The following is a 26,011-nucleotide window of genomic DNA, read 5'->3' as shown; positions in this document are numbered from 1 at the left end:
GTTTGAGGGCCTAATTTAATTTTTAGGTAAACTTCGATGGCCTATTTGACACATTTTATGCAAAAAAATTGTGGCAATTACATTTACCTGTTATTACAGGTTACTAATAGGTAATTTTGCTTGATGAACTAAATTGACATGTTTATGTATCTAATTGCAACTTTTAAAAGTATGAGGGCCTAATTTATTTTTCAGGTAAAGATATATGGTCTATTTGACACATTTTATGCAAAAATATGTGACATTTACATTTACCTGCTATTACAGGTCACTAACGGGTAGTTATGTCTTGATAAACTAAATTGACATTTTATGTACCTAATTTGAACTTTAAAAAGTTTGAAGGCCTAATTTATTTTTCAGATAAACTTCGATGGCCTATTTGACACATTTGACGCAAAAAATTGTGACATTTACATACCTAGTATTAGAGGTCACTAACAGGTAATTATGCCTTGATGAACTAAATTGACATGTTTATGTACCTAATTACAAACTTTTAAAAGTTTGAGGGCGTAATTTATATTTCAGGTAAAGTTCGATGCCCTATTTGACACATTTTATGCAAAAAATAGTGATATTTACATTACCTGGTATTACAGGTCACTAACGGGTAATTATACCTTGATGAACTAAATTGACATTTTATGTACCTAATTTGAACTCTAAAAAGTTTGAGGGCCTAATTTTTTTTTCAGGTAAAGATCTATGGCATGTTTGACACATTTTATGCAAAAACTAGTGACATTTACATTTACCTGGTATTACAGGTCACTAACGGGTAATTATGCCTTGATAAATTAAATTGACATTTTTTGTACCTAATTTGAACTTTAAAAAGTTTGAGGGCCTAATTTATTTTTCAGGTAAAGCTCGATGGCCTATTTGACACATTTTATGCAAAAAATAGTGATATTTACATTTACCTGGTATTACAGGTCACTAACGGGTAATTATGCCTTTATGAACTAAATTGACATTTTATGTACCTAATTTGAACTCTAAAAAGTTTGAGGGCCTAATTTATTTTTCCTGATAAAGATCTATGGCCTAATTGACACGTTTTATGCAAAAACTAGTGACATTTACATTTACCTGGTATTACAGGTCACTAACGGGTAATTATGCCTTGATAAATTAAATTTACATTTTGTGTACCTAATTTGAACTTTTAAAACTTTGAGGGCCTAATTTATTTTGCAGGTAAACTTCGATGGCCTATTTGACACATTATATGCAAAATATTGTGACATTTATTTTTACCTGGTATTAAAGGTCACTAACAGATAATTATGCCTTGTTGAACTAAATTGACATTTTATGTCCCTAATTTGAACTTTTAAAACTTTGAGGGCCTAATTTATTTTGCAGGTAAACTTCGATGGCCTATTTGACACATTATATGCAAAATATTGTGACATTTATTTTTACCTGGTATTAAAGGTCACTAACAGATAATTATGCCTTGATGAACTAAATTTACATGTTTACGTACCTAATTACAAACTTTTAAAAGTCTGAGGTCCTAAGTTATTTTTCAGGTAAACTTCGATGGCCTATTTGACACATTTTATGCAAAAAATAGTGACATTTACATTTACCTGCTATTACAGGTCAGTAACGGGTAATTATGTCTTGATGAACTAAATTGACATTTTATGTACTTAATTTGAACTTTAAAAAGTTTGAAGGCCTAATTTATTTTTCAAGTAAACTTCGATGGCCTATTTAACACATTTTATGCATAAAATTGTGACATTTACTTTTACCTGGTATTACAGGTCACTAACAGCTAATTATGTTTTGATGAACGAAATTGACATGTTTATGTACCTAATTGCAACTTTAAAAAGTTTGAGGGACTAATTTATTTTCCAGATAAACATCGATGGCTTATTTGACACATTATATGCAAAAAAATTGTGACATTTACTTTTACCTGGTATTACAGGTCACTAACAGATAATTATACCTTGATAAACTAAATTGACATGTTTACGTACCTAATTGCAAACTTTTAAAAGTTTGAGGGCCTAATTTATTTTTCAAGTAAAGTTCGATGGCCTATTTGACACATTTTATGCAAAAAAAAGTGACATTTACATTACCTGGTATTACAGGTCACTAACGGATAACTATGCCTTGATGAACTAAATTGACATGTTTATGTACCTAATAGCAACTTTTAAAAGTATGAGGGCCTAATTTAGTTGGCAGGCAAAGATCTATAGCCTATTTGACACATTTTATGCAAAAAAAAGTGACATTTACATTACCTGGTATTACAGGTCACTAACGGATAACTATGCCTTGATGAACTAAATTGACATGTTTATGTACCTAATAGCAACTTTTAAAAGTATGAGGGCCTAATTTAGTTGGCAGGCAAAGATCTATAGCCTATTTGACACATTTTATGCAAAAAAAAGTGACATTTACATTACCTGGTATTACAGGTCACTAACGGATAACTATGCCTTGATGAACTAAATTGACATGTTTATGTACCTAATAGCAACTTTTAAAAGTATGAGGGCCTAATTTAGTTGGCAGGCAAAGATCTATAGCCTATTTGACACATTTTATGCAAAAAAAAGTGACATTTACATTACCTGGTATTACAGGTCACTAACGGATAACTATGCCTTGATGAACTAAATTGACATGTTTATGTACCTAATAGCAACTTTTAAAAGTATGAGGGCCTAATTTAGTTGGCAGGCAAAGATCTATAGCCTATTTGACACATTTTATGCAAAAAAAAGTGACATTTACATTACCTGGTATTACAGGTCACTAACGGATAACTATGCCTTGATGAACTAAATTGACATGTTTATGTACCTAATAGCAACTTTTAAAAGTATGAGGGCCTAATTTAGTTGGCAGGCAAAGATCTATAGCCTATTTGACACATTTTATGCAAAAAAAAGTGACATTTACATTACCTGGTATTACAGGTCACTAACGGATAACTATGCCTTGATGAACTAAATTGACATGTTTATGTACCTAATAGCAACTTTTAAAAGTATGAGGGCCTAATTTAGTTGGCAGGCAAAGATCTATAGCCTATTTGACACATTTTATGCAAAAAAAAGTGACATTTACATTACCTGGTATTACAGGTCACTAACGGATAACTATGCCTTGATGAACTAAATTGACATGTTTATGTACCTAATAGCAACTTTTAAAAGTATGAGGGCCTAATTTAGTTGGCAGGCAAAGATCTATAGCCTATTTGACACATTTTATGCAAAAAAAAGTGACATTTACATTACCTGGTATTACAGGTCACTAACGGATAACTATGCCTTGATGAACTAAATTGACATGTTTATGTACCTAATAGCAACTTTTAAAAGTATGAGGGCCTAATTTAGTTGGCAGGCAAAGATCTATAGCCTATTTGACACATTTTATGCAAAAAAAAGTGACATTTACATTACCTGGTATTACAGGTCACTAACGGATAACTATGCCTTGATGAACTAAATTGACATGTTTATGTACCTAATAGCAACTTTTAAAAGTATGAGGGCCTAATTTAGTTGGCAGGCAAAGATCTATAGCCTATTTGACACATTTTATGCAAAAAAAAGTGACATTTACATTACCTGGTATTACAGGTCACTAACGGATAACTATGCCTTGATGAACTAAATTGACATGTTTATGTACCTAATTGCAACTTTTAAGAGTATGAGGGCCTAATTTATTTTTCAGATAAAGATCTATGGCCTATTTGACACATTTTACGCAAAAACTAGTGACATTTACATTTACCTGGTATTAGAGGTCACTAATGGGTAATTATGCCTTGAAAAACTAAATTGACATTTTATGTACCTAATTTGAACGTTTACAAGTTTGAGGGCCTAATTTCTTTTGCAGGTAAACTTCAATGGCCTATTTGACACATTATATGCAAAAAATTGTGACATTTACTTTTACTTGCTATTACAGGTCACTAACAGGTAATTATGCTTGATGAACTAACTTGACATGTTTATGTACCTAATGGCAACTTTAAAAAGTTTGAGTGCCTAAGTGATTTGTCAGGTAAAGTTCGATGGCTTATTTGACACATTATATGCAAAAAAATTGTGACATTTGCATTTACCTGTTATTACAGGTCACTGACAGGTAATTATGCTTGATGAACTAACTTGACATGTTTATGTACCTAATGGCAACTTTAAAAAGTTTGAGTGCCTAAGTGATTTGTCAGGTAAAGTTCGATGGCTTATTTGACACATTATATGCAAAAAAATTGTGACATTTGCATTTACCTGTTATTACAGGTCACTGACAGGTAATTATGCTTGATGAACTAACTTGACATGTTTATGTACCTAATGGCAACTTTAAAAAGTTTGAGTGCCTAAGTGATTTGTCAGGTAAAGTTCGATGGCTTATTTGACACATTATATGCAAAAAAATTGTGACATTTGCATTTACCTGTTATTACAGGTCACTGACAGGTAATTATGCTTGATGAACTAACTTGACATGTTTATGTACCTAATGGCAACTTTAAAAAGTTTGAGTGCCTAAGTGATTTGTCAGGTAAAGTTCGATGGCTTATTTGACACATTATATGCAAAAAAATTGTGACATTTGCATTTACCTGTTATTACAGGTCACTGACAGGTAATTATGCTTGATGAACTAACTTGACATGTTTATGTACCTAATGGCAACTTTAAAAAGTTTGAGTGCCTAAGTGATTTGTCAGGTAAAGTTCGATGGCTTATTTGACACATTATATGCAAAAAAATTGTGACATTTGCATTTACCTGTTATTACAGGTCACTGACAGGTAATTATGCTTGATGAACTAACTTGACATGTTTATGTACCTAATGGCAACTTTAAAAAGTTTGAGTGCCTAAGTGATTTGTCAGGTAAAGTTCGATGGCTTATTTGACACATTATATGCAAAAAATTGTGACATTTTCTTTTACTTGCTATTACAGGTCACTAACAGGTAATTATGCTTGACGAACTAAATTGACATGTTTAAGTATCTAATTGCAACTTTTAAAAGTTTGAGGGCGTAATTTATATTTCAGGTAAAGTTCGATGCCCTATTTGACACATTTTATGCAAAAAATAGTGATATTTACATTACCTGGTATTACAGGTCACTAATAGGTAATTGTGCTTGATAAACCAAATTGACATGTTTATGTACCTAATTGCAACTTTTAAAAGTTTGAGGGCCTTATTTATTTTTCAGATAAAGTTCGATGGCCTATTTGACACATTTTATGCAAAAAAATAGTGACATTTACATTACCTGGTATTACAGGTCACTAACGGGTAATTATGCCTTGATGAACTAAATTGACATTTTATGTATCTAATTTCAACTTTTAAAAGTTTGAGAGCCTAATTTATTTTTTAGGTAAACTTCGATGGCCTATTTGACACATTTTATGCATAAAATTGTGACATTTACATTTACCTGTAATTACTGGTCACTAATAGGTAATTATGCTTGATGAACTAAATTGACATGTTTATGTACCTAATTGCAACTTTTAAAAGTTTGAGGGCTTAATTTATTTTTCAGGTAAAGATCTATGGCCTATTTGACACATTTTATGCAAAAACTGGTGACATTTACATTTACCTGATATTACAGGTCACAAACGGGTAATTATGCCTTGATGAACTAAGGGGGGTGTATTCAATCACGGCTTTTATGAACTTTTAAATACTTTTAAAGTGATGGATTTTAATTGACTTTTGTAGAGTTTTTGTAAACTTTTATAGAATCTTTTAAACTTTTATAAACTTTGTAAGAGTTTATAAATATCCATAGAACAAACATTTATAAATTTTTAGAAACTTTTTCATATTAAAAAGTTTACAAAAGTCATTAAAACTCTAAATTGAATACACCCTCACAAACGTTCCATAACTTCTATTAATATATTATCTATAAATTAGTGCATTGTAGAAATTAAAAAATATATATTGATGTCACAAAAATAGAGTATATTATTCATAAATAAAATATAATCAATTTTATAACAACTAATGAAACAACTAATGCTGAGTAATATAATTATCAAAATGTTTAGAATGAAAAAGTACAAATTTTCCTTCAAAAAAAAAGTACAAATTAAAATATTCATCTTGTTAGTACAATTATCTTTGATTGGCATTGGTTTCGCCTTGTTGGATGTCTTTCCACATATCCAAAGCTATTTAAAACTTAAAAATTAAAAATTAAAAAATTTGCTGCAACCAGCAGCAACTTGCTGCTGGTTGCAGCAAATATTAATGTGCTGCACAGCAGCAATCTTACTGCTGCTGCTCCATAAATCTGCTGCGTTCACAGCAATATTTTAGCTGCGATCGCAGCAATTGTTTTGTTGTGATGACAACTTTTAGCTGCGATCGCAGCAATTGTTTTGTTGTGATGACAACAAAAAATTTGATTGAAAATAATAAAAAAAAAAATATTTATGAAAGATTTGAAACGTACCGTAAAATTGATGGAAAATTTGCCTAGTTTAGATAGAAGAAAAAAAGTTTGCAGAGAATATTGAAAAGTTTGGGGTTGAAGGGTTGGATTTCATCTATTTATATTAATGAAGAGAAAGTCTATAGAAATCCTATTCTGACAGAGCTTGTGAAAGTCAGTAACTTTTTGAATACCAGAAGACTTTTAATAACTCTATAAAAGTCTGAATCGAATACCTGTATACTTTTAAAGAGTTTTGAAAAGTTTGAATTGAATACAGGTAGACTTTTAAAGAGTTTATAAAAGTCTAAATTGAATACCACCCAACTTTTAAAGTTGATAAAAGTATTTAAAAGTTCATGAAAGTCGTGATTGAATACACCCCCCTAAATTGACATTTTATGTACTTAATTTGAACTTTAAAAAGTTTGAGGGACTAATTTATTTTCCAGATAAACTTCGATGGCCTATTTGACACATTATATGCAAAAAAAATTGTGACATTTAATTTTACCTGGTATTACAGGTCACTAACAGGTAATTATGCCTTGATGAACTAAATTGACATGTTTACGTACCTAATTGCAAACTTTTAAAATTTGAGGGCCTAATTTATTTTTCAAGTAAAGTTCGATGGCCTATTTGACACAATTTATGCAAAAAATAGTGATATTTACATTTATCTGGTATTACAGATCACTAACAGGTAATTATGCTTGATGAACTAAATTGACATGTTTATGTACCTAATTGCAACTTTTAAAAGTTTGATGGCTTAATTTATTTTTCAGGTAAAGTTCGATAGCCTATTTGACACATTTTATGCAAAAAATAGTGACATTTATATTTACCTGGTATTACAGGTCACTAACGGGTAATTATACCTTGATGAACTAAATTGACATTTTATGTACTTAATTTGAACTTTAAAAAGTTTGAGACTTAATTTATTTTGCAGGTAAACTTCGATGGCCTATTTGACACATTATATGCAAAACGTTGTGACATTTACTTTTACCTGGTATTATAGGTCACTAACAGGTAATTATGTCTTGATAAACTAAATTGACAAGTTTATGTACCTAATTACAAACTTTTAAATGTTTGAGGGCCTAATTTGTTTTTCAGGTAAAGTTCGATGACCTATTTGACACATTTTATGCAAAAAATAGTGACATTTACATTACCTGGTATTACAGGTCACTAACGGATAACTATGCCTTGATGAACTAAATTGACATGTTTATGTACCTAATTGCAACTTTTAAAAGTTTGAGGGCCTAATTTATTTTTTAGGTAAGTTCGATTGCCTACTTGACACATTTTATGCAAAAAATAGTGACATTTACATTTACCTGTTATTACAGGTCACTAACAGGTAATTATGCTTTATACACTAAATTGACATGTTTATGTACCTAATTGCAACTTTTAAAAGTTTGAGGGCCTAATTTATTTTTTAGATAAAGTTCGATTGCCTATTTGACGCATTTTATGCAAAAAATAGTGATATTTACATTTACCTGATATTACAGGTCACAAACGGGTAATTATGCCTTATTGAACTAAATTGACATTTTATGTACTTAATTTGAACTTTAAAAAGTTTGAGGGACTAATTTATTTTCCAAATAAACTTCGATGGCCTATTTGACACATTATATGCAAAAAAATTGTGACATTTACTTTTACCTAGTATTACAGGTCACTAACATGTAATTATGCCTTGATGAACTAAATTGACATGTTTACGTACCTAATTGCAAACTTTTAAAAGTTTGAGGGCCTAATTTATTTTTCAGATAAAGTTCGATGGCCTATTTGACACATTTTATGCAAAAAATAGTGACATTTACATTACCTGGTATTACAGGTCACTAACGGGTAATTATGCCTTGATGAACTAAATTGACATTTTTTGTATCTAATTTCAACTTTTAAAAGTTTGAGGGCCTAATTTATTTTTTAGGTAAACTTCGATGGCCTATTTGACACATTTTATGCAAAAAATTGTGACATTTACATTTACCTGGTATTACAGATCACTAACAGGTAATTATGCTTGATGAACTAAATTGACATGTTTATGTACCTAATTGCAACTTTTTAAAGTTTGAGTGCCTAATTTATTTTTTAGGTAAAGATCGATGGCCTATTTGACACTTTTTATGCAAAAAATAGTGACATTTACATTTACCTGGTATTACAAGTCACTAACGGGTAATTATACATTGATGAACTAAATTGACATTTTATGTACCTAATTTGAACTCTAAAAAGTTCGAGGGCCTAATTTATTTTTCAGGTAAAGATCTATGGCCTATTTGACACATTTTATGCAAAAACTAGTGACATTTACATTTACCTGGTATTACAGGTCACTAACGGGTAGTTATGCCTTGATAAATTAAATTGACATTTTATGTACCTAATTTGAACTTTTAAAAGTTTGAGGGACTAATTTATTTTTCAGGTAAAGTTCGATGGCTTATTTGACACATTTTATGCAAAAAATAGTGACATTTACATTTACCTGGTATTACAGGTCACTAACAGGTAATTATGTTTGATGAACTAAATTGACATGTTTATGTACCTATTTGCAACTTTTAAAAGTTTGAAGGCCTAATTTATTTTTCAGGTAAAGATCTATGGCCTATTTGACACATTTTATGCAAAAACTAGTGACATTTACATTTACCTGGTATTACAGGTCAGTAACGGGTAATTATGTCTTGATAAACTAAATTGACATTTTATGTACCTAATTTGAACTTTAAAAAGTTTGAGGGCCTAATTTATTTTTCAGGTAAAGATCTATGGCCTATTTGACACATTTTATGCAAAAACTAGTGACATTTACATTTACCTGGTATTACAGGTCACTAACAGGTAATTATGTTTGATGAACTAAATTGACATGTTTATGTACCTAATTGTAACTTTTAAATGTTTGAAGGCCTAATTTATTTTTCAGGTAAAGATCTATGGCCTATTTGACACATTTTATGCAAAAACTAGTGACATTTACATTTACCTGGTATTACAGGTCAGTAACGGGTAATTATGTCTTGATAAACTAAATTGACATTTTATGTACCTAATTTTGAACTTTTAAAAGTTTGAGGGCCTAATTTATTTTTCAGGTAAACTTCGATGGCCTATTTGACACATTTTTTGCAAAAAATTGTGACATTTACATACCTGGTATTAGAGGTCACTAACAGGTAATTATGCCTTGATGAACTAAATTGACATGTTTATGTACCTAATTGTAACTTTTAAATGTTTGAAGACCTAATTTATTTTTCAGGTAAAGTTCGATGGCCTATTTGACACATTTTATGCAAAAAATTGTGATATTTATATTTACTTGGTATTACAGGTCACTAACAGGTAATTATGTTTTGATGAACTAAATTGACATGTTTATGTGGTATTCCTCGGATGCATGTCCCATGCTCTGCTAATACTCTACATGATTCAAAGAACAGAGTGGTTGTCATTATACTTGTCTAGTTCACTGTTCTCATATTGCTAATTGCCTCTGTTTCTGTGTTAAGCATCTTCAAGAGGCACAACAGAGAGGTTCCAGGAGAACTAAACTTTCTGTCAACAACAACACCTGCAAGATTTTCGTACTATGAACTCCAACGTGCAAAAAATGGATTCGATGAATCCAACGCACTAGGTAGTGGAAGCTTCGGATCAGTTTTTAAAGGGATTTTAACAAATGGGATACACGTTGCTGTCAAGGTTTTTCGTTTAATACATGACGGTGGAAATAGGAGTTTCGACCGTGAGTGTGAAGTTCTCCGCAATATTCGTCACAGAAATCTCACCAAGGTCCTTGGCAATTGCTCCAACTTGGATTTCAAAGCATTGGTGCTAGACTATATGCCTAATGGGAGTCTGTACAAGTGGTTATATTCTCACAATTATTTCTTGGGTATGATACAAAGAGTGAGTATAATAATTGATGTGGCATCAGCCTTGGAATATCTTCACAATGGTTACTCCAAGCCTGTTTTCCATTGCGACTTGAAACCCAACAATGTCTTAATAGATGCTGATATGGTAGGTCATCTGAGTGACTTCGGTGTTGCAAAGCTCTTAGAAGATGGGAATTCTATTGACATTACAAACACCCTAGCAACACTTGGTTATATTGCTCCAGGTAAATGCTTTTCATTTTTTTTTTTCACTTTTTGGATTTGGTGTTAACACAACATTATGCAATTCTTATGGTATCCTATTTAATTTTGCACTGCTTCTAGAGTATGGACAAGAAGGTCTTGTGTCCACGCGTAGTGATATGTACAGTTATGGTATCATGTTGCTTGAAGTTTTCACAAGGATTCAGCCTGCAGATGAAATGTTCAATGAAGATTTAAGTCTAAGAAGTTGGGTGCACAATGCATTTCCTACAAATATAGGCCAGATTATAGACCCAAACTTACTTAGACCAGATGAAGAAAGGTACGATGAAAAATTGCAATGTGCGTTGGCAATTTTTGAGGTAGGCTTGAAATGCTCAGCAGAATCCCCTCGAGAGAGGATGACCATCAAGGATGCGTTACCAGCACTGGAAAAGATCAAAGTTAAATTTGTTTTGCTTTATGCGAGAACTTGAAGTAGTATGCATATATAGGATACCATATTATATATCTTTCTTTAAAATGCAAATAAAATGTGACAGTTGATATTGTAGCTTTCTGCATATTTATACACCAAACTTTATTTGCCTCTTATAAGCTCTCTAGTTTTGTGTTGCACCCAAAAAAAAAAAAGAAAAAAAAAAGAAGGTATTTGTACCCAAAAAGGGTCATCGAGGGGTGATTGTTGTCAAAAAAATAATGATAAAGTATTACAGGGTAAAATGTTGTTCCGATGAAGATTAGGAGTTAGGCAGGTACTTGTATAATGATCAGTTCCTTAGACACTAAGACAATAAATCTTTAAGAATCCAAGCAACATGATAGGATATGATCAATGTACAAAACAACGACCGAATTCATAAGCAAATACTAACCATGAGAATTCGCTAAGCTAAGATCTACCAATGTTCGAACGCGGAGCCTTTCTTTCTCGGTCGTCTTCAATAATGGAAACAACGGGATTAGATTAGGGGCAATTACCTTCCAAGTTTTTAAGGTAAATCAAACAACAGCGAGAGATTCCCAATTTGAAGGTTCACTCTCAACCCTTGCTGCAGTATCAAGGATCAACAAGATCACAAATACACTTCTTTACAACAATAACCCCAGAAATGGGTTTATATCTTTATGCAAGATTCACATATCTAAAAACATGGATAGCAATACAAACCTAATCCAAACCCCTAAACCTACTTCTCATAGGCAATAAACATTAAAGCACAAATATATCACATATCCAAGCACAAATATAACGTAAATCAACAAGATAAAATAAAGCAAACTTCTCTATCGAAGACTCCAAGTTCAAGTGGTGAAGCTCCACTGGAATCCAAGATTGTAGAAAAGGAAATAGAATGAACAATTTCTTTAAGAGAATGGAATAAAACTAAGCTAAACCTATCTAGAGTTTTAGGAGTGAAATCTAATTTGCCTACTGTTGCTGCTCCTTGCTAGATCTGGAAAAATGAGAATTTATATGGCAGTTTTAGGGTTCGACACACTGGCACCGCACGAGCGTGCTACTGCCCGTTCGGGTGCACTGGCATGGCACGAGCGTGCAGTGCCCGTGCGAAATATTAGCTCCAGATGGTGTTTTATGCACTGGCGGCGCACGGGTATGTCACCGCCCGTGCGAGTGTTTGCCTCCATTTCAAAGTCTTCAGCTTGCTCCTTTTCCTATGTCTCTTTCATGGTTTTCTTCCATGGGCTCCTTTTAATGTATTTTCGCTCCACTTTGATCAACTTTTGCTTCCTTTTTGTTCCCCCTTCCCCCCTCTCAAATGTGCAATTAGGCAGAATTGAGCATAAAATCCATCTTTTAGCCCATAAACCAAATAAAACATAATAAAATGTGCACGAAAAGGGTTAAGAATGGGGTGAAATATCGTATAAAATAAGAGTGATCAAGGAGTGAAGTATGATTCTCATATCAAAATGTCATGAGTTTGATACTTGTCAACACAGTTATCGATCAAATTCTTTCGTCCTCAACAACCTCTGTTCAAGCTTGGTGATGGAGATATTAGAACCGGCCCAAGAAAGTGACCTGAGTCAAAGAAGGTGACTAGAGCCCAAGGAAGGCGCCTTGAACCAAGGTGGTCCAAAGATCCGGACCAAGGCAATTCAAACTGATGTGTGCAACCCGGAGCCGACCCGAGACACCCAACCATTCCCATCCAGTAACTCTTCTTGAGGGCTGTATTTGTGCTGTTTCGCTGAATTGAAAGATGTGTTTCGTTTTATAGATACATTTATATTTTATATTATATTATGTCATTAACCCATTGAAAGTTGTGAGCTAGTGGAAAAGCAAGAGCGTTTTGCTAGCCAGAGCTCAAAAGAGGTTGTTGACTTGGTTACTCCAAAGTGGTCTAGCTTGGCTGGAGGTGGGAGTTGGCACTTGGCAGTGAAGATGGTAAAATAGGGAGCAGATATTAATATTTTTAGTCTTTGTTCTGTTGTTTCTTTTATTGGGAATTAACGATGTTTGGGTATATATTCTAGTTTAGTAGTTTTGTTTTATTATCATTAGCGGCCACCTAGTTTCGGTGTATCCCCATCAACAAGACAATTTGGACAATAATGCCAAACTAAAATAATTTGAAGCAGATAACGATAGATTCCATTGGAGTATTAGTCTATTTATCTTCACCCACAGCAATAATTGAAAAACCAGGTTTCCTAATGGTAATGGTTTTTGAACACAGTTTGCGTCTACAGTTCAGTTGTTACTTAACTATTAAATTGAATGTGGTAAATTAAAGGTAAAGATTTAAGATGAAGTCTTAATAAAGAATTTTACTCATTGTGGTGGACTACTTGTGGGTCCAGACACGAGTCTCTTAAGGTGATCGAGGATTGTTATTAGCGGAATATATAATAGTATCAAAAAATATTGTTCAAGCTTGAACTTAAATTTGATTTGCAATCTTTGTATGTGAGAAAGAACATTTAAACAATACAATTTAAACTCTCTTTAAAAGGGTATTGTATATATATAGTGATATAAATCTATCTCTTTTTTTCAACGTGAGATAAGTGTTATTTACAAGTATTTCCACCCTCATTTTCCAACTCAAATAGTCTACTTAGATAATCAATTTTCCATCTCAACTCAAATGATAATTCATTTTGAGCATACAATATATCTATTTTTTTGTCTAACTACGAAAATTTTGAATCCATTTAAACACAATCCAAATTAACAGTGAATTTCACACATATTTGTATTATAAAATAGCAATTTAAAATATCATTTTATGTTATTTTTTGGAGAAGGATTGCCTAAAACGCGTGGACCGACACTAACGTAAATAATCACCTACTATGTATGTGAGCGCCGATATGCGATGACTTTACGTTTATTTGCTCAAACCCCATAGGGAGTTTAACCAAATTGTGCACGAAAACTTTCGTTTTCTTTAATGTTGATCTATACAATACTGTTACACAAAACCCAAAGGGCATAGAAACAGAGAGAGTCAATTCAACCTGACCCATATATTATAGTCGTCGTCTTCGTTGCGTGTACGTAATGGATCTTTATTGGCCAGCCATGGCCTTGAATTCCAAGTAAATGTTGAATAATGTGTCTGCAAAGATATTGGTTTTAGTCTTTTGTTACCTTATCCCGGCGGCGTGATAAGGAAAAAGAATCCGGCGACAAGATGGAAGAAGCTGATCGGAAACTGGCTACGCCGGCGGGTGGTCAAACTGTGGCGGAAACAGTAATTGTGATAGAGCCGGATAATGGAAAGGATGAGAGTTCTGTGGCCGGAGACGAGGCGGCGAAGGCGAAGGGCCGCCTGAAAGAAGACGGATTTTCGTGTTGTATTGATGTGCAGATGGATAGCCAAAGGGTGTGCAGAATATGCCACTTGAATGGTAAAGAAGATGAGGGCAAAACTAAGGATTTGATTGAGCTTGGTTGTGGCTGTAAAGGGGAGCTCGGATTCTCCCATTTGGGATGTGCAGAGGCATGGTTTAAGCTCAAAGGAAACAGGTAATTACATTCTTCCCCTTGCCCCCAAATGCCAAAAATCTCGTCGAATAGATAGTGAAGAGGTAAATTATTGTGACCCCGAAAGAATTAATGTTGGACGGGATTTTGATAACGGTCAAATCTATGACCAAGTGACTGGAAAATTATTGGGCAAGAGTCGATAAAGAGTTTAAAAGCTGACTAAGTTCAGCACTCAGCCTCTAGAAAATGTGTGAATTTAACAATTAGTGTCTGGTGTCCTACACTGCAACTAATAGACTCGATCATGTGTCATTACCTACAATTCATCATTTAGGAATCAACTGAGCTGTTTGTGCTGGCCAAGTGATTACATTCTTGATTTTCCGGTCTACATACATTCTCTTGGTAACTCGATCTTCCAACACTTTTGCTTGCAGATTCTGCGAAATATGTGGGGAAACTGCAAGGAACGTTACAGGCGCAGGGAGCAGAAGTTTCATGGAAGAGTGGAGTGATGAAAGACCCTCCTCCGGCCACAGTGGCAGCTCCGGCGAACGTGGTAGCAGATGTTGCCGGGAACGGCAGCCGCTCTGTAATTTCTTGATGGGATGCCTGGTTATAGCATTTGTACTTCCATGGTTCTTTCGTGTAAACTTGTAAAAACACATTAAATTATTTGGTCCCAATGTCACATCATTTGTTATAAAAACAAAGTTCCTTGTGTTAATGAGAAGTGGACGTAATCACATGGGATTTGCTGGGAATTAAATTATAGATATAATTGAACAAGAGAAATTTGTAAGTATCTGATGGTATGTACTGTGTTTATTATATCTCTGATTGAACAGTTTTTAGAGTGAGTAGGCTGTTAAACAGAAAAATAACTCTTTTCGAGACTTTGGGTGTGTGAAAAAATTGAATTATTTTGAGGCTGATATAAGCTAAGGTTGTTTACATTTGATGATCTGTACATGGTTAGGTATGCTTTGTATTAATATGTGTGTTTAATTAAGGAGACAAGCTTCCACGCTCTGTTCCTTAAATTGGACCCTTGCCCTTTCGAGATATAACATTAAAGTACTATTTTTACACTCTGTACAATCAATTATCACACATTTGGTTGTCAAATTTAATATCCTTTGAATTTTGTATCATTCAAGTAACAAATATCCCATCACTTATTGTTACGAATGGCATACTATATGATATTACATCAATTCATCAATAGCGATTGATTGATTCAAGACATACAATTGTGACTAGTACGTGATGATGGTGGAAATAAGAATAATATATATTGAATGACTAGCAATAATGGTTTTATTAGTGATAAAATTTCATCGTCTATAGTTGGATGGCTTGAATGGAAGTGGGTGGTAGTGAAGGAATAAGTAGGTGGCCAAGTGATGTGGCATGGGTATCAATGCTAGCCAATTAAACTTTTTGCAAGCCAGGCTAATTTTAAAAAAAGTATTAAAAAGAAAATTTATTTTGTAATAACATTTTAAAAAATGCATTCTAATTTTACAAGTTTTGGCCACCTTGACAACCTAAAGATGGTGCTCATAAATTCATACAATAATTGTTAACTCGCGTTGATAATAAACTGGTCACAAAATAACTCAAGACCAATTTAAGAATCTTGACCTAACTCGATATCCCTAAATAGTGCTCATAAATTCATACGATATATTTTCGCATTTTGAAAAGGCACCTAACTCACTCTCAACCAATTAACATTTGGGATGTTAGGTGGAACATATCTTGCAAGTGGATCAAATAGTATGTCTCAATACTATTTTCTATTTTTGCCTTATAATTTTTTCAAAAAAATTAAAAATAAAATAGAAAAACATTGCAATTATCATCCGAATAAATGAAATTCAGTTCTCTATAATTCATACGCAAATATATATATTTTTTACTTATATACCAAAAAAGATACACACTAAAAACTTGTTATTTAGTGTGTGTTTGGAAACCCAAAAAATTTAAAGTCAATGAAAAATAATGAGTTGGTCAATGAAAAATAGCTAACATTTTCAGAAAAATGACTTCCCCTTTTTTGGGGGTAAGTCATTTTCTATTTGCAGCAGTGGAGCAACCAATCACCCCCTCGCCGTCGCCGCCACCACCAACCACCACCACCCACCTCCATCGCCACCGCCACCACCATCACCACCCGCACCCCCACCCACCACCACTACCACCACCACCCCCACCACCACCACCACCATGGTATATTTAAAATTAAAAATAATAATGCTCATTTTTCAAAAAATGAACCAAACACACCAAGACAGATTTCTGAAATGCAACCAAATGTCGGAAAGGAAAATGTTTTCTGGAAAATGACTCATTTTCCAGAAAACAATTTCCTGCTTTCCAAACACACCCTTAGCGACAAAATGTATCCATCTCAATTGGAAAAGGGCGTGAAAAAGTTGAAAACTTTGTATCATAAGTCCTAGAGATTAGTGAAAAAGGTAAATCGTGTGGTACTAATTAATGGTTTAATTACTTTTTCAATAATTAACTATTAGATAATAAAGAGATCAGACTGGGATAAATAAAAACGAACATGATAATGATTTATTCGTTTGAAATATTAAAATTACAATGAATAAAAACAAAAGAGTCAATTCCTTTTTTGGTCCTAGACTTATAGTGGCAAAGACAATTTTAGTCCTCCATACAAAAAAATCGAACAATTTATGGACACACTTATTGTGACAGGGACAATTTTAGTCCTCCGTCTGTATTCCCGTTAAATAGCCATTGAGGAGGGGGGTATTTACGTTATTTCATGATATCCCCTGTTCTTTATTTCATCCTGAGTGTTTTTTTCTTCAGATTCACGAACCAAATCTGTTCTCCGCCATCGTGTCTACAATGCTAAAATATTGCAAACATATAAGTAATATAACTAATACGAAGTATGATCACTCCGGTGTACCCTTCGTAAACTATCCTCTCTCCGATCCCGTCATGTTCTCCGACCAACAACCCTCTGCTTCTTCTTCGATCTATTGGCAGAACCTGACCGGCCTGAGCTCTTATAACAAGGTGGAGAGCAAGAGCTCGACCAACAGCAACCAAAGTAATAGCACCAAGAATAACGGGAACAATGATAGTAATAGCAATCATTTTGTAGTTAGGAGGGAGAGGCCGGCTAGGGAATGCACGAAACAGGCCAGCAAATAGTAATACAGTACGCAGGTTCTTGATTGTTGCTTTGAATGCTGACACGTCTCCCTTCATGCAAATTAATGTTCACACTTCGGTTGTTATATGGTTGCAAATGATAATGTCGCATGCACTCATATAGCCATATGCATGATTTAGATATTTCAATCACCTCACCGTCGGGAGGTCGGTTAAGCCGAGTGAGGATATAGATTATAAACAAAGTTTTTTTTTTTTTTTTTAAAAAAAAACAATATACTTTCCGAGAGGAATCACGGTGTTTAATGCCTGACGGTAGGATTAATGCGGTGCGAACGGTGAGTCGGTGACTGCTGTCGGGCTACCTCTCTACTTCAAATACAATAGCTTGCTCGGGGATTGGTGCCTGTTTCTGCTCGAAATTTACCTGTACTAGTTGGCGGTGGTTCCGGATGATTTCAGCTTCGATGCATATTGGCTTCAGAACTTAATCATCATCTAATTGGTGTGTATAAATCTTGGCCGGGGTTAACTAATACTGCGTACTTCTCTATCGGTGGTCAAAGTGGCTAAGGAAGGAGGAGTTGGCCATGGACGAATGGCTGTTGCTGGAAATCAAGAACAAAACACTCAGGTATGGGATAAAGAGGAGGACATATTGTAAAATGACACAATTACCCCTTTCAAACGGCCATCTAACTGAAAATATAGACGGAGGACTAAAATTGTCCCGGTCACAATAAGTGTGTCCATAAATTGTTCAATTTTTTTATGGAGGACTAAAATTGTCTTTGCCACTATAAGTCTAGGACCAAAAAAGGAATTGACTCGAAAACAAACAAGCATAAATGGTTAGTACATATGAAAGTTGAGTTACAAAGAATAAAAACAAAAAAGTATCTATCCTTCACAAACATGAAGAAAGTTGCAGGAGACAAGATGATGGGAAGATGTAATGTACATCCTTGTTCCATACCTAGAATCCACTGTCCATAGAATTTGCAATTACTGTGTGTGATTGTTGTCACACTGTAACAGGGTGTCCCCATTCCCACTACTTGTTACACCCTACTTGTTTCCATCTTGGGTTTGCACGTGCAAAAACCTTCATCATAACTTATTCAAAAATGCGACTAGCTAGCTACCTTATAGCAATTATTGTTTTGGTTGGTGCGTCTCCACTTGCCGGCAAAGTTTACCACGACACCCAATCAAACAATTACACCTTTTTATCTTTGTTTTTTTAATCATATGATATGGTTATGCATTATGTGATATATACAATGGTTTATCAAAGAACATGCATTATAAATCTTTATGTCAAATCCTAAGTCTCGACTCATCGAGTAAAGATTTTCGATTTGATTTGTGTTTTTGGCTTTAGCCTAAATGATTTTACCGTCTCTTATCGCCCGCCTTAGTCATAGTTTAGGAATTTAACCACGATTATATTCTCTGTTATTGTTCTCGATTTGTCTAGGACAGAACCAAAACCTCTTATCAACATTTAATTATTGAATGAAGAATTGTGTAATCGTATCATTATTTTTTATTTAAAAATAAAAAATAAAAAGAAGAAGAAGAAGAACGTAACGGAAGAAGATCTTATATATATATATATGACTAATTGAATAATACCAATCTCAACTCTAGAGACTTTGATAGGCTAATAGCCTTCATAATATGGTAGTGCAAGTTTCTATTGATTCACCCATCCTTTTATATTTATATTAAAGGTGTGCTTAGTTGGCATATGAGAATCAAATACTTAACAATGATAATGGATTTTGCTTGCAAAAAAAAAAAATAATGATAATGGATTTTGGTGAAAGCATTTTGCATGTTTGATAGTAGGATGGAATTAAAATGATTACTAATATTAGTGTCTCGTTGTTATGACCATATAATGGGAATTAATATTTTAAAAATAAAAAAAATTAAAATAATTGATCCTAATATAATGACATCCTAAAATTATCCCAAAAAAATGACATCCAAAAAATCAATATGAACAAAAATAATCAAAACAAAAATATAAAAGTACTAATCCGAACTTAAAAATTAGATTATCAATAAGATTCAATGATACTCGCTTTTAATTAGGGAATGAGATTTTTAATTGAAGGGGTAATCAAAACTCATAGTTATGTTTTAAAAAATTGTCAACCAAACACTAAGTATGATTTTGATTCACATTCCTAGTGTTTAAACTCATGAACCAAACACACCCTAACTAGTTACTCATAAATTTGTTAATTCCACTCTTTTAATAAAAAAAATAATAATAAAAATAACCTTCACAATTTGGTTGCATCCCCACATGAGAGGAGGTGAGTTCGAGTCTCGGTGGAGGCGATATTGACTCTTTGTGTTTCATTTGGTTGAGAAGGTAGCTATAAACATATACTATATTGTAAGTTTGTAACAGAGTAAATGGTGGTACTCAAAAAAAGAAGAAAAACCATTCACAATTTCACCGAACTTTAAATCATTTTTTAACCTAATCATTCACTAACACTCAAAATATTTTCTTATAGTCATTCTTAACCTAATTTTCCTTGAATAAGTTTGGGTGAATGAAGAAAACTTATCGTCACTATTTGAGAGTATATATTGACTAAATATTGCTGATGCGTAATATATAGCAATTGATTTTAGAAATGGAAGTTTGTATATCTTGAGTTGGAGAGGGAGACTTGATAATGGGCTCAAGGTATTTGATGAATTGTTGCACTGCTCTTCCTAACGTGCAATTCGGGCTGCATAATGTTTATATCTCATTGGACCCAAGAACCATATATATACCATGATCACCCAAAAATAATAATAAAAATAAAATATAATAATAATAATAATAATAATAATAATCTATACTATTAATAAAAACAATATCCTCAGTTTTAACTTCCCGCCCAAAACAGACCTATAATATTTTGGTGTGAGTAATATTGTATAATATGGTAATACAATTCCTATCCCTAATACAATTGTAAATTCAAATAGAATTCCTAATATTATGGTTTGCGTAATATTGTAAAATATGGTAATACAATTCCTATCCCTAATACAATTGTAAATTCAAATAGAATTCCTAATAAAATATATTCTTCCCTACGTTCCTATTCGTAATACAATTCTAGACTAGAATTACTAATGGTAATAATTCAGTATATATATTTCTCTGCAATGCAATCTATACTATTAATAAAAACAATATTCTCAGTTTTAACTTCCCTCCCAAAACAGACCTATAATATTATGATTTGCGTAATATTGTAAAATATGGTAATACAATTCCTATCCCTAATACAATTGTAAATTCAAATAGAATTCCTAATATTATGGTTTGCGTAATCTTTATCTTTATATATATAAAAACAAAATCCTCCAAAACGAAATCTTTCTTCCCGCCCAAAATATTGTACATTAAAACAATTAAAATTATAGAATAATATTAAAACAATACAATTCCTATACTACAATTCCAATACAATTCGTATAAACAATAGAATAATATTAAAACAATACAATTCCTATACTACAATTCCAATACAATTCGTATCAAATAAATCTGCTATTAAAACACGAAATCCAATACTACAAAATGAAGTCTACTATTCTACAATTCCTATACTACAATTCCAATACAATTCGTATACTACAATTCCTCTACAATTCATATACTACAATTCCTCTGTCAATTCGTATTATAAATACATTCATCAATTAGAAATTTTATAACCTACTCACACAAATCGAAATAGTAAAACGATATTGTCACGCAAATCTTTCAACAATATTTTTCTTTCACTAATGGGGTCTGTTTTTGTCTCTGCTTCCGACCTATCTCCCAAGACGAGAAGGAGTTGTATTAGACTCCGGCTAATGCGTTGTTATTTGTCAAAGGGAATATCCACATTCCACAATCAACCAACACACACTGGAGTGCTTACTCCATGACTCCCAGGTAAATGCTATTAAGTTTAAAAGTGTATATAAATTAGGGAGAGCAGATTGTGACTATATCGTGGCCGAATTTTGTTCTATGAATTAGAGGAAAAAAGGTTGTGTAAATTTTGCGGTGGTTGACATTTTGTAGTGAATACTGTAGCCATATTTAATATTTGCACCTGGAGAGCATTACAATATTTTTTTTTCTTTCTTCAGAGAACTTGTATCCATTTACAAATCCCTAAAGAGTTTGTGGTTAAGTTCAAGAAACATTGAAGGCTCCCGGAGGAGTGGATAGCAATATGCTAAATTGCTAATTGGTAAATTCTTCTTTAAATCTTATTCTATACTAGATGTGTTTTTATTTCTTTTTTTTTTTTGGTGTTTTTATTTCTTTTTGTTATACTAAATTTCTAATAGTATACATTCATGAATGCCAATTTTAAATCTTTTGTCAAGAAACATTTTATCAGACCAAAATAATATTAAATATACATGCATCCTTATTAATACTTTAAATATTTAGTTGCTACAAAATATATAAATTTTAGTTTCGCAATATAGGATACAAAAGGTCATTTATTGCAAATCTTTTGTTTGGTTTTTTGCAGATTTGATTGGCCGTGTTGTTTTCATTAAAGAGCAAAAAGTTGTCCAAGTTAATTCAAATCCTCAAAGGTTGATTGATTTTGTCATTGAAGACTCTCGGTATGTGTTTGTTTGGATGTCTTTTTGATTTGTTTAAGTATAAATTTAAGCATCATCATGCTCATTGTTGTTTTCACTACTCAGGGGTAGTCGGCTCACTGTTACTCTATGGGAGGAGCGCGTGGATTATGTTTTGCCTTACTATAATGTTGATTTAGCAGAACCACTGATTGTCCTTCAAGTTCCAGCATAAACAATTCTCATTGATATTTGCATATGTCATGACTATAAACAAAAGCTAAGGCCAAACACTAACTCACGTTGGGTTATTGCTAAAAAAATTGGTCTTTAGTCAGGGTCAATTGTATGTGGCTTTCTCCCGAGTCAGTCATCCTTTGTGAAATTCCGCCCAGACAATATTAAAGAGAAAATGAAAAAGAAAACTGATTTTACTAATTGATTGAAAATATAAAAAAATCATAATGGAAAAGGAAAATTAGGCAAATTGAAAAAGGGAATGGATATTACTAATTGACTGAAAATTATTTAAAAACTTAAAAAAAATTAATTAAACATGATTGTTAGATTTTTTATAATAGTTACAATTAATTCATTCAAATATGAAGGAGGAAGAAAAACTAAATGCGCTAGGGTAAAAATTAATATACTTAAGGTATAAAAGTATAATTGCACATATATTAGTGTAATTGACTAATAATAGTTGCCTAATAATTATTATGATAATAACACTGGTCGTTGAATTTATTTTTATAATAATTATAATTAAATTATTTCTCATTTTTCTCATATTTATTTTAGTAATAATATAATTACATAAGTCATATTACATATCGATCTTTTTAAGATAATTGTAGACAAACAAGTCATATATATTTCAATTAATTGAGTTATACTTTTGCACTAATCTTATAATCAAATAAATGTACACGTTCAATATTAGAATTTTTTTTAATAATTTTCTTTATTTTTATTATCTAAATATATAATAAAAAATTTATTTGTGCATCGCACCGGTAATTGAACAATTATTTGCTCTAATTCAAGCAAGGAAAACACCAGACAACATAATTGATCAAACCAATTTCATCAATTGCGCTATACAATATTCGATGTTATAATTTATATAATTGTATATCGATCCAAATATTCTTAAAATATTATAACAAATCCATTCCGTGCAACGCACGGGCGAAAATACTAGTAATAATAATACACTAATCATTGAAATAAAAAAAAATAAGAATTATTCTAGAACATTCGCTAGAGAGCGAGAGACACCTTCCATTATTAAATGCTTCAGTAGACATAGTTTCGAAAAAATAAGACTTTATTTTTAGGCCTTATTTAGTAATATAGTTAGCTTATCAGTTAATTTTATTTTATTTGATCACTATTAATTATTTAACTTGGTTAAACAATTAATATGAGTATTTGATTAAGTTTTTTGTAACAACTTATTGTTTTAAAATGCTAAAATTCAAAAAACTCATCAAAAAAAGCTTTTTTCAATTAACTTTTTGATAAAGTCATTTTGCATGTAATCAGCTAACAGCTAATTTACCAAACATTTTTCTACAATCTGCTAATGTTATCAATTAATCAAATTCACTAATCCAATCAACTAACAGCTATTTACTAAACACCTTAATTTATTGTTATGTTTTTGTTTCTTTATTTAACATTTCTGATGTATCAAAAAAAAAAAAAATTCACACAGAAATCATAATCGATTTTTGAAAAGGACAAACATTATAGACACAAAACTAATCACACTATGCACTATAAATAATTTATAGATTTTTAGACTGACAAAAAAGTCATCAACATACATACAATCCATCCATCTACAAGGAAACTGCGTTAAACGTACGTGTCAACTTTCTGACTTTACGATGCATTATAATTGGCTTCAAATCGTTATTAACGAAGTTTAAAGGGCATTACTTAATTATTAAACGTCGTCATTTTTGGGTGATATGGCCTAACTTGAACTCGTCAAATGTTTTAGGTTCCGACCAGTATGCTGCCGACACTTCTTGAATGTTCTATGGCTAATGACGCACTAAAGTCAACTTATCAAACCGGTCCATTAAATACAAGGTGCTACACTGTTTTGAAAAAATCTCATACACGTCACTATTTTTGCATTTCGATCTCTTTCGCATTATTCTTGGCATATACCCAGTCTGAAATTATAAGGAAAATTATGATATTGGTTGTAGTTATATCATCTATATTAAATAAAGGAAGAAACCAAAAGCATGGAAAATAAGATTTTTTTTATTTGTTACAAGGTAGTATCTGTTATATTACTTTTATACTTTCTCAAACATTTTCGGAACCAAAGAATCTAAGTCCACCACCGGAGTTTGAACCTATGATCACACATTTGGAATAGTAATCGAAATGTCATCACACTATATGGTAGTTGGCAGAGAGAAAAAGATAAAATAAAATGAATTTGATATTTATGCCGTGTAGATGGGATGACGTGGGCTTCTTCCCTTTGAGGTTGTATTACACACGAACATGATCGAGAAAATTTATGGCTAAAAACACAAAAAATAAAATAAAATAAATTGATGTTGCAATTAGAGATCAGATAATGTTTGCTAGACTAATTCAAGAATTCAAACTACTTTCATACGAAGCAAAGAGCATATTATTTTTTTGAGACTTGAGAGACCCGTAGCTACTATCTAATGATAGTACTTGATAAACTCAATTTCTGTGTACTAGTCCATAAACCATCTATAAAAGGTAAATCGTAATAAAAAGACTGTGTGTGACGAGTTTAATAGGGGTGTTGTCAAGAAATTAAGTTAATGATTTTAGTAGTGCAACTACTCACATGGAAAATGAGGTTAATGTACATGTTTTGAATAGACTAGTCTATGTTTACACCTGTCACAAAAATTTAATTCTCCGTAGTTTATATCAAAAGCCATAGTTTATAAAAACTAAGATAAAAATGATGAATTGAAAAAGTGAATGATTCTATATTTGCCACCTTCATTCAAAGATAAACTTCTTTTCGTATGTCAAATAGCTTTACCAAATGGATGAAGATCAGAGGTAGGCAAATTGTTTTTTTGGTAAATGATGCTAGGCAATTGACTTTGATTGAGTTCAATTTACGTAAAGAAGTCTAAAATCTTATTAAAATTCAAATTTAATTTCACATTTATGAAGAGTTAAATCTTATTACAGCTCAAGTCGACTCCACATTATTCAGAATTGAATATAGACAAGCCGTATCACAATTAAGATCAATTTTACGTTAACCAGGACTAAATGTGATTATTATATGACAAGGTTATGGCATCATTGGTATTGTACCTTAAGCAAACAACCCAATTGTGTACAAAAATGTTAGGAATGTGAGTAGAAAAATGGTAGGATTTACATCTTATTGAATGTACCAAAACAACCTCCAACACCCACTTTGTGGACTAGAAGGAAAAAATGTGAATACAAAGCTAAAACCAAACTCATGTGTCTAATTCTCTTTGTACAAATTCTAAGCCAAAATACACATGAAACACAGAGGGATGGAAACTGATGAGATGACCATAATCTTTAACCAAATGAAAGAATTAACCAAAAACTAAACTGTTTTATCAA

At 32.3% G+C, this 26,011-nt stretch overlaps 2 protein-coding genes across 2 annotated transcripts in view; both read left to right on the top strand.

The window, feature by feature from the left end:
- The window catches only part of LOC116033360 (probable LRR receptor-like serine/threonine-protein kinase At3g47570), a 92,811-nt gene extending 81,697 nt beyond the window's left edge, over positions 1 to 11,114 (top strand). The window contains exons 3-4 of the mRNA XM_031276109.1: positions 10,001 to 10,658; positions 10,759 to 11,114. Coding sequence (XP_031131969.1) covers positions 10,001 to 10,658; positions 10,759 to 11,114 — 1,014 coding nt within the window. The remainder of the gene's footprint in view (positions 1 to 10,000; positions 10,659 to 10,758) is intronic.
- A 2,881-nt stretch (positions 11,115 to 13,995) lies between these two features.
- On the top strand, positions 13,996 to 15,433 carry LOC116031931. Its single transcript, XM_031274288.1, has 2 exons — positions 13,996 to 14,641; positions 15,040 to 15,433. Exons 1-2 carry the CDS (start codon positions 14,307 to 14,309, stop codon positions 15,260 to 15,262), a joined length of 558 nt encoding a protein of 185 aa, XP_031130148.1. The 5' UTR covers positions 13,996 to 14,306; the 3' UTR covers positions 15,263 to 15,433.
- The last annotated feature ends 10,578 nt before the right edge of the window (positions 15,434 to 26,011 follow it).

The sequence above is a fragment of the Ipomoea triloba genome, chromosome 10, assembly GCF_003576645.1.
Source record: "Ipomoea triloba cultivar NCNSP0323 chromosome 10, ASM357664v1".
Classification (NCBI taxonomy): Eukaryota; Viridiplantae; Streptophyta; class Magnoliopsida; order Solanales; family Convolvulaceae; genus Ipomoea; species Ipomoea triloba.
Note: the sequence above shows the minus strand (reverse complement) of the source record. Positions and strands in the feature narration are given on the sequence as shown.

Bases quoted from the DNA above. Each gene is read 5' to 3' on its own strand.
- LOC116031931 (XM_031274288.1), top strand. From the start codon at position 14,307: ATGGAAGAAGCTGATCGGAAACTGGCTACGCCGGCGGGTGGTCAAACT. The intron at 14,642-15,039 runs GTAATTACATTC...TTTTGCTTGCAG, and splicing joins TTTAAGCTCAAAGGAAACAG to ATTCTGCGAAATATGTGGGG.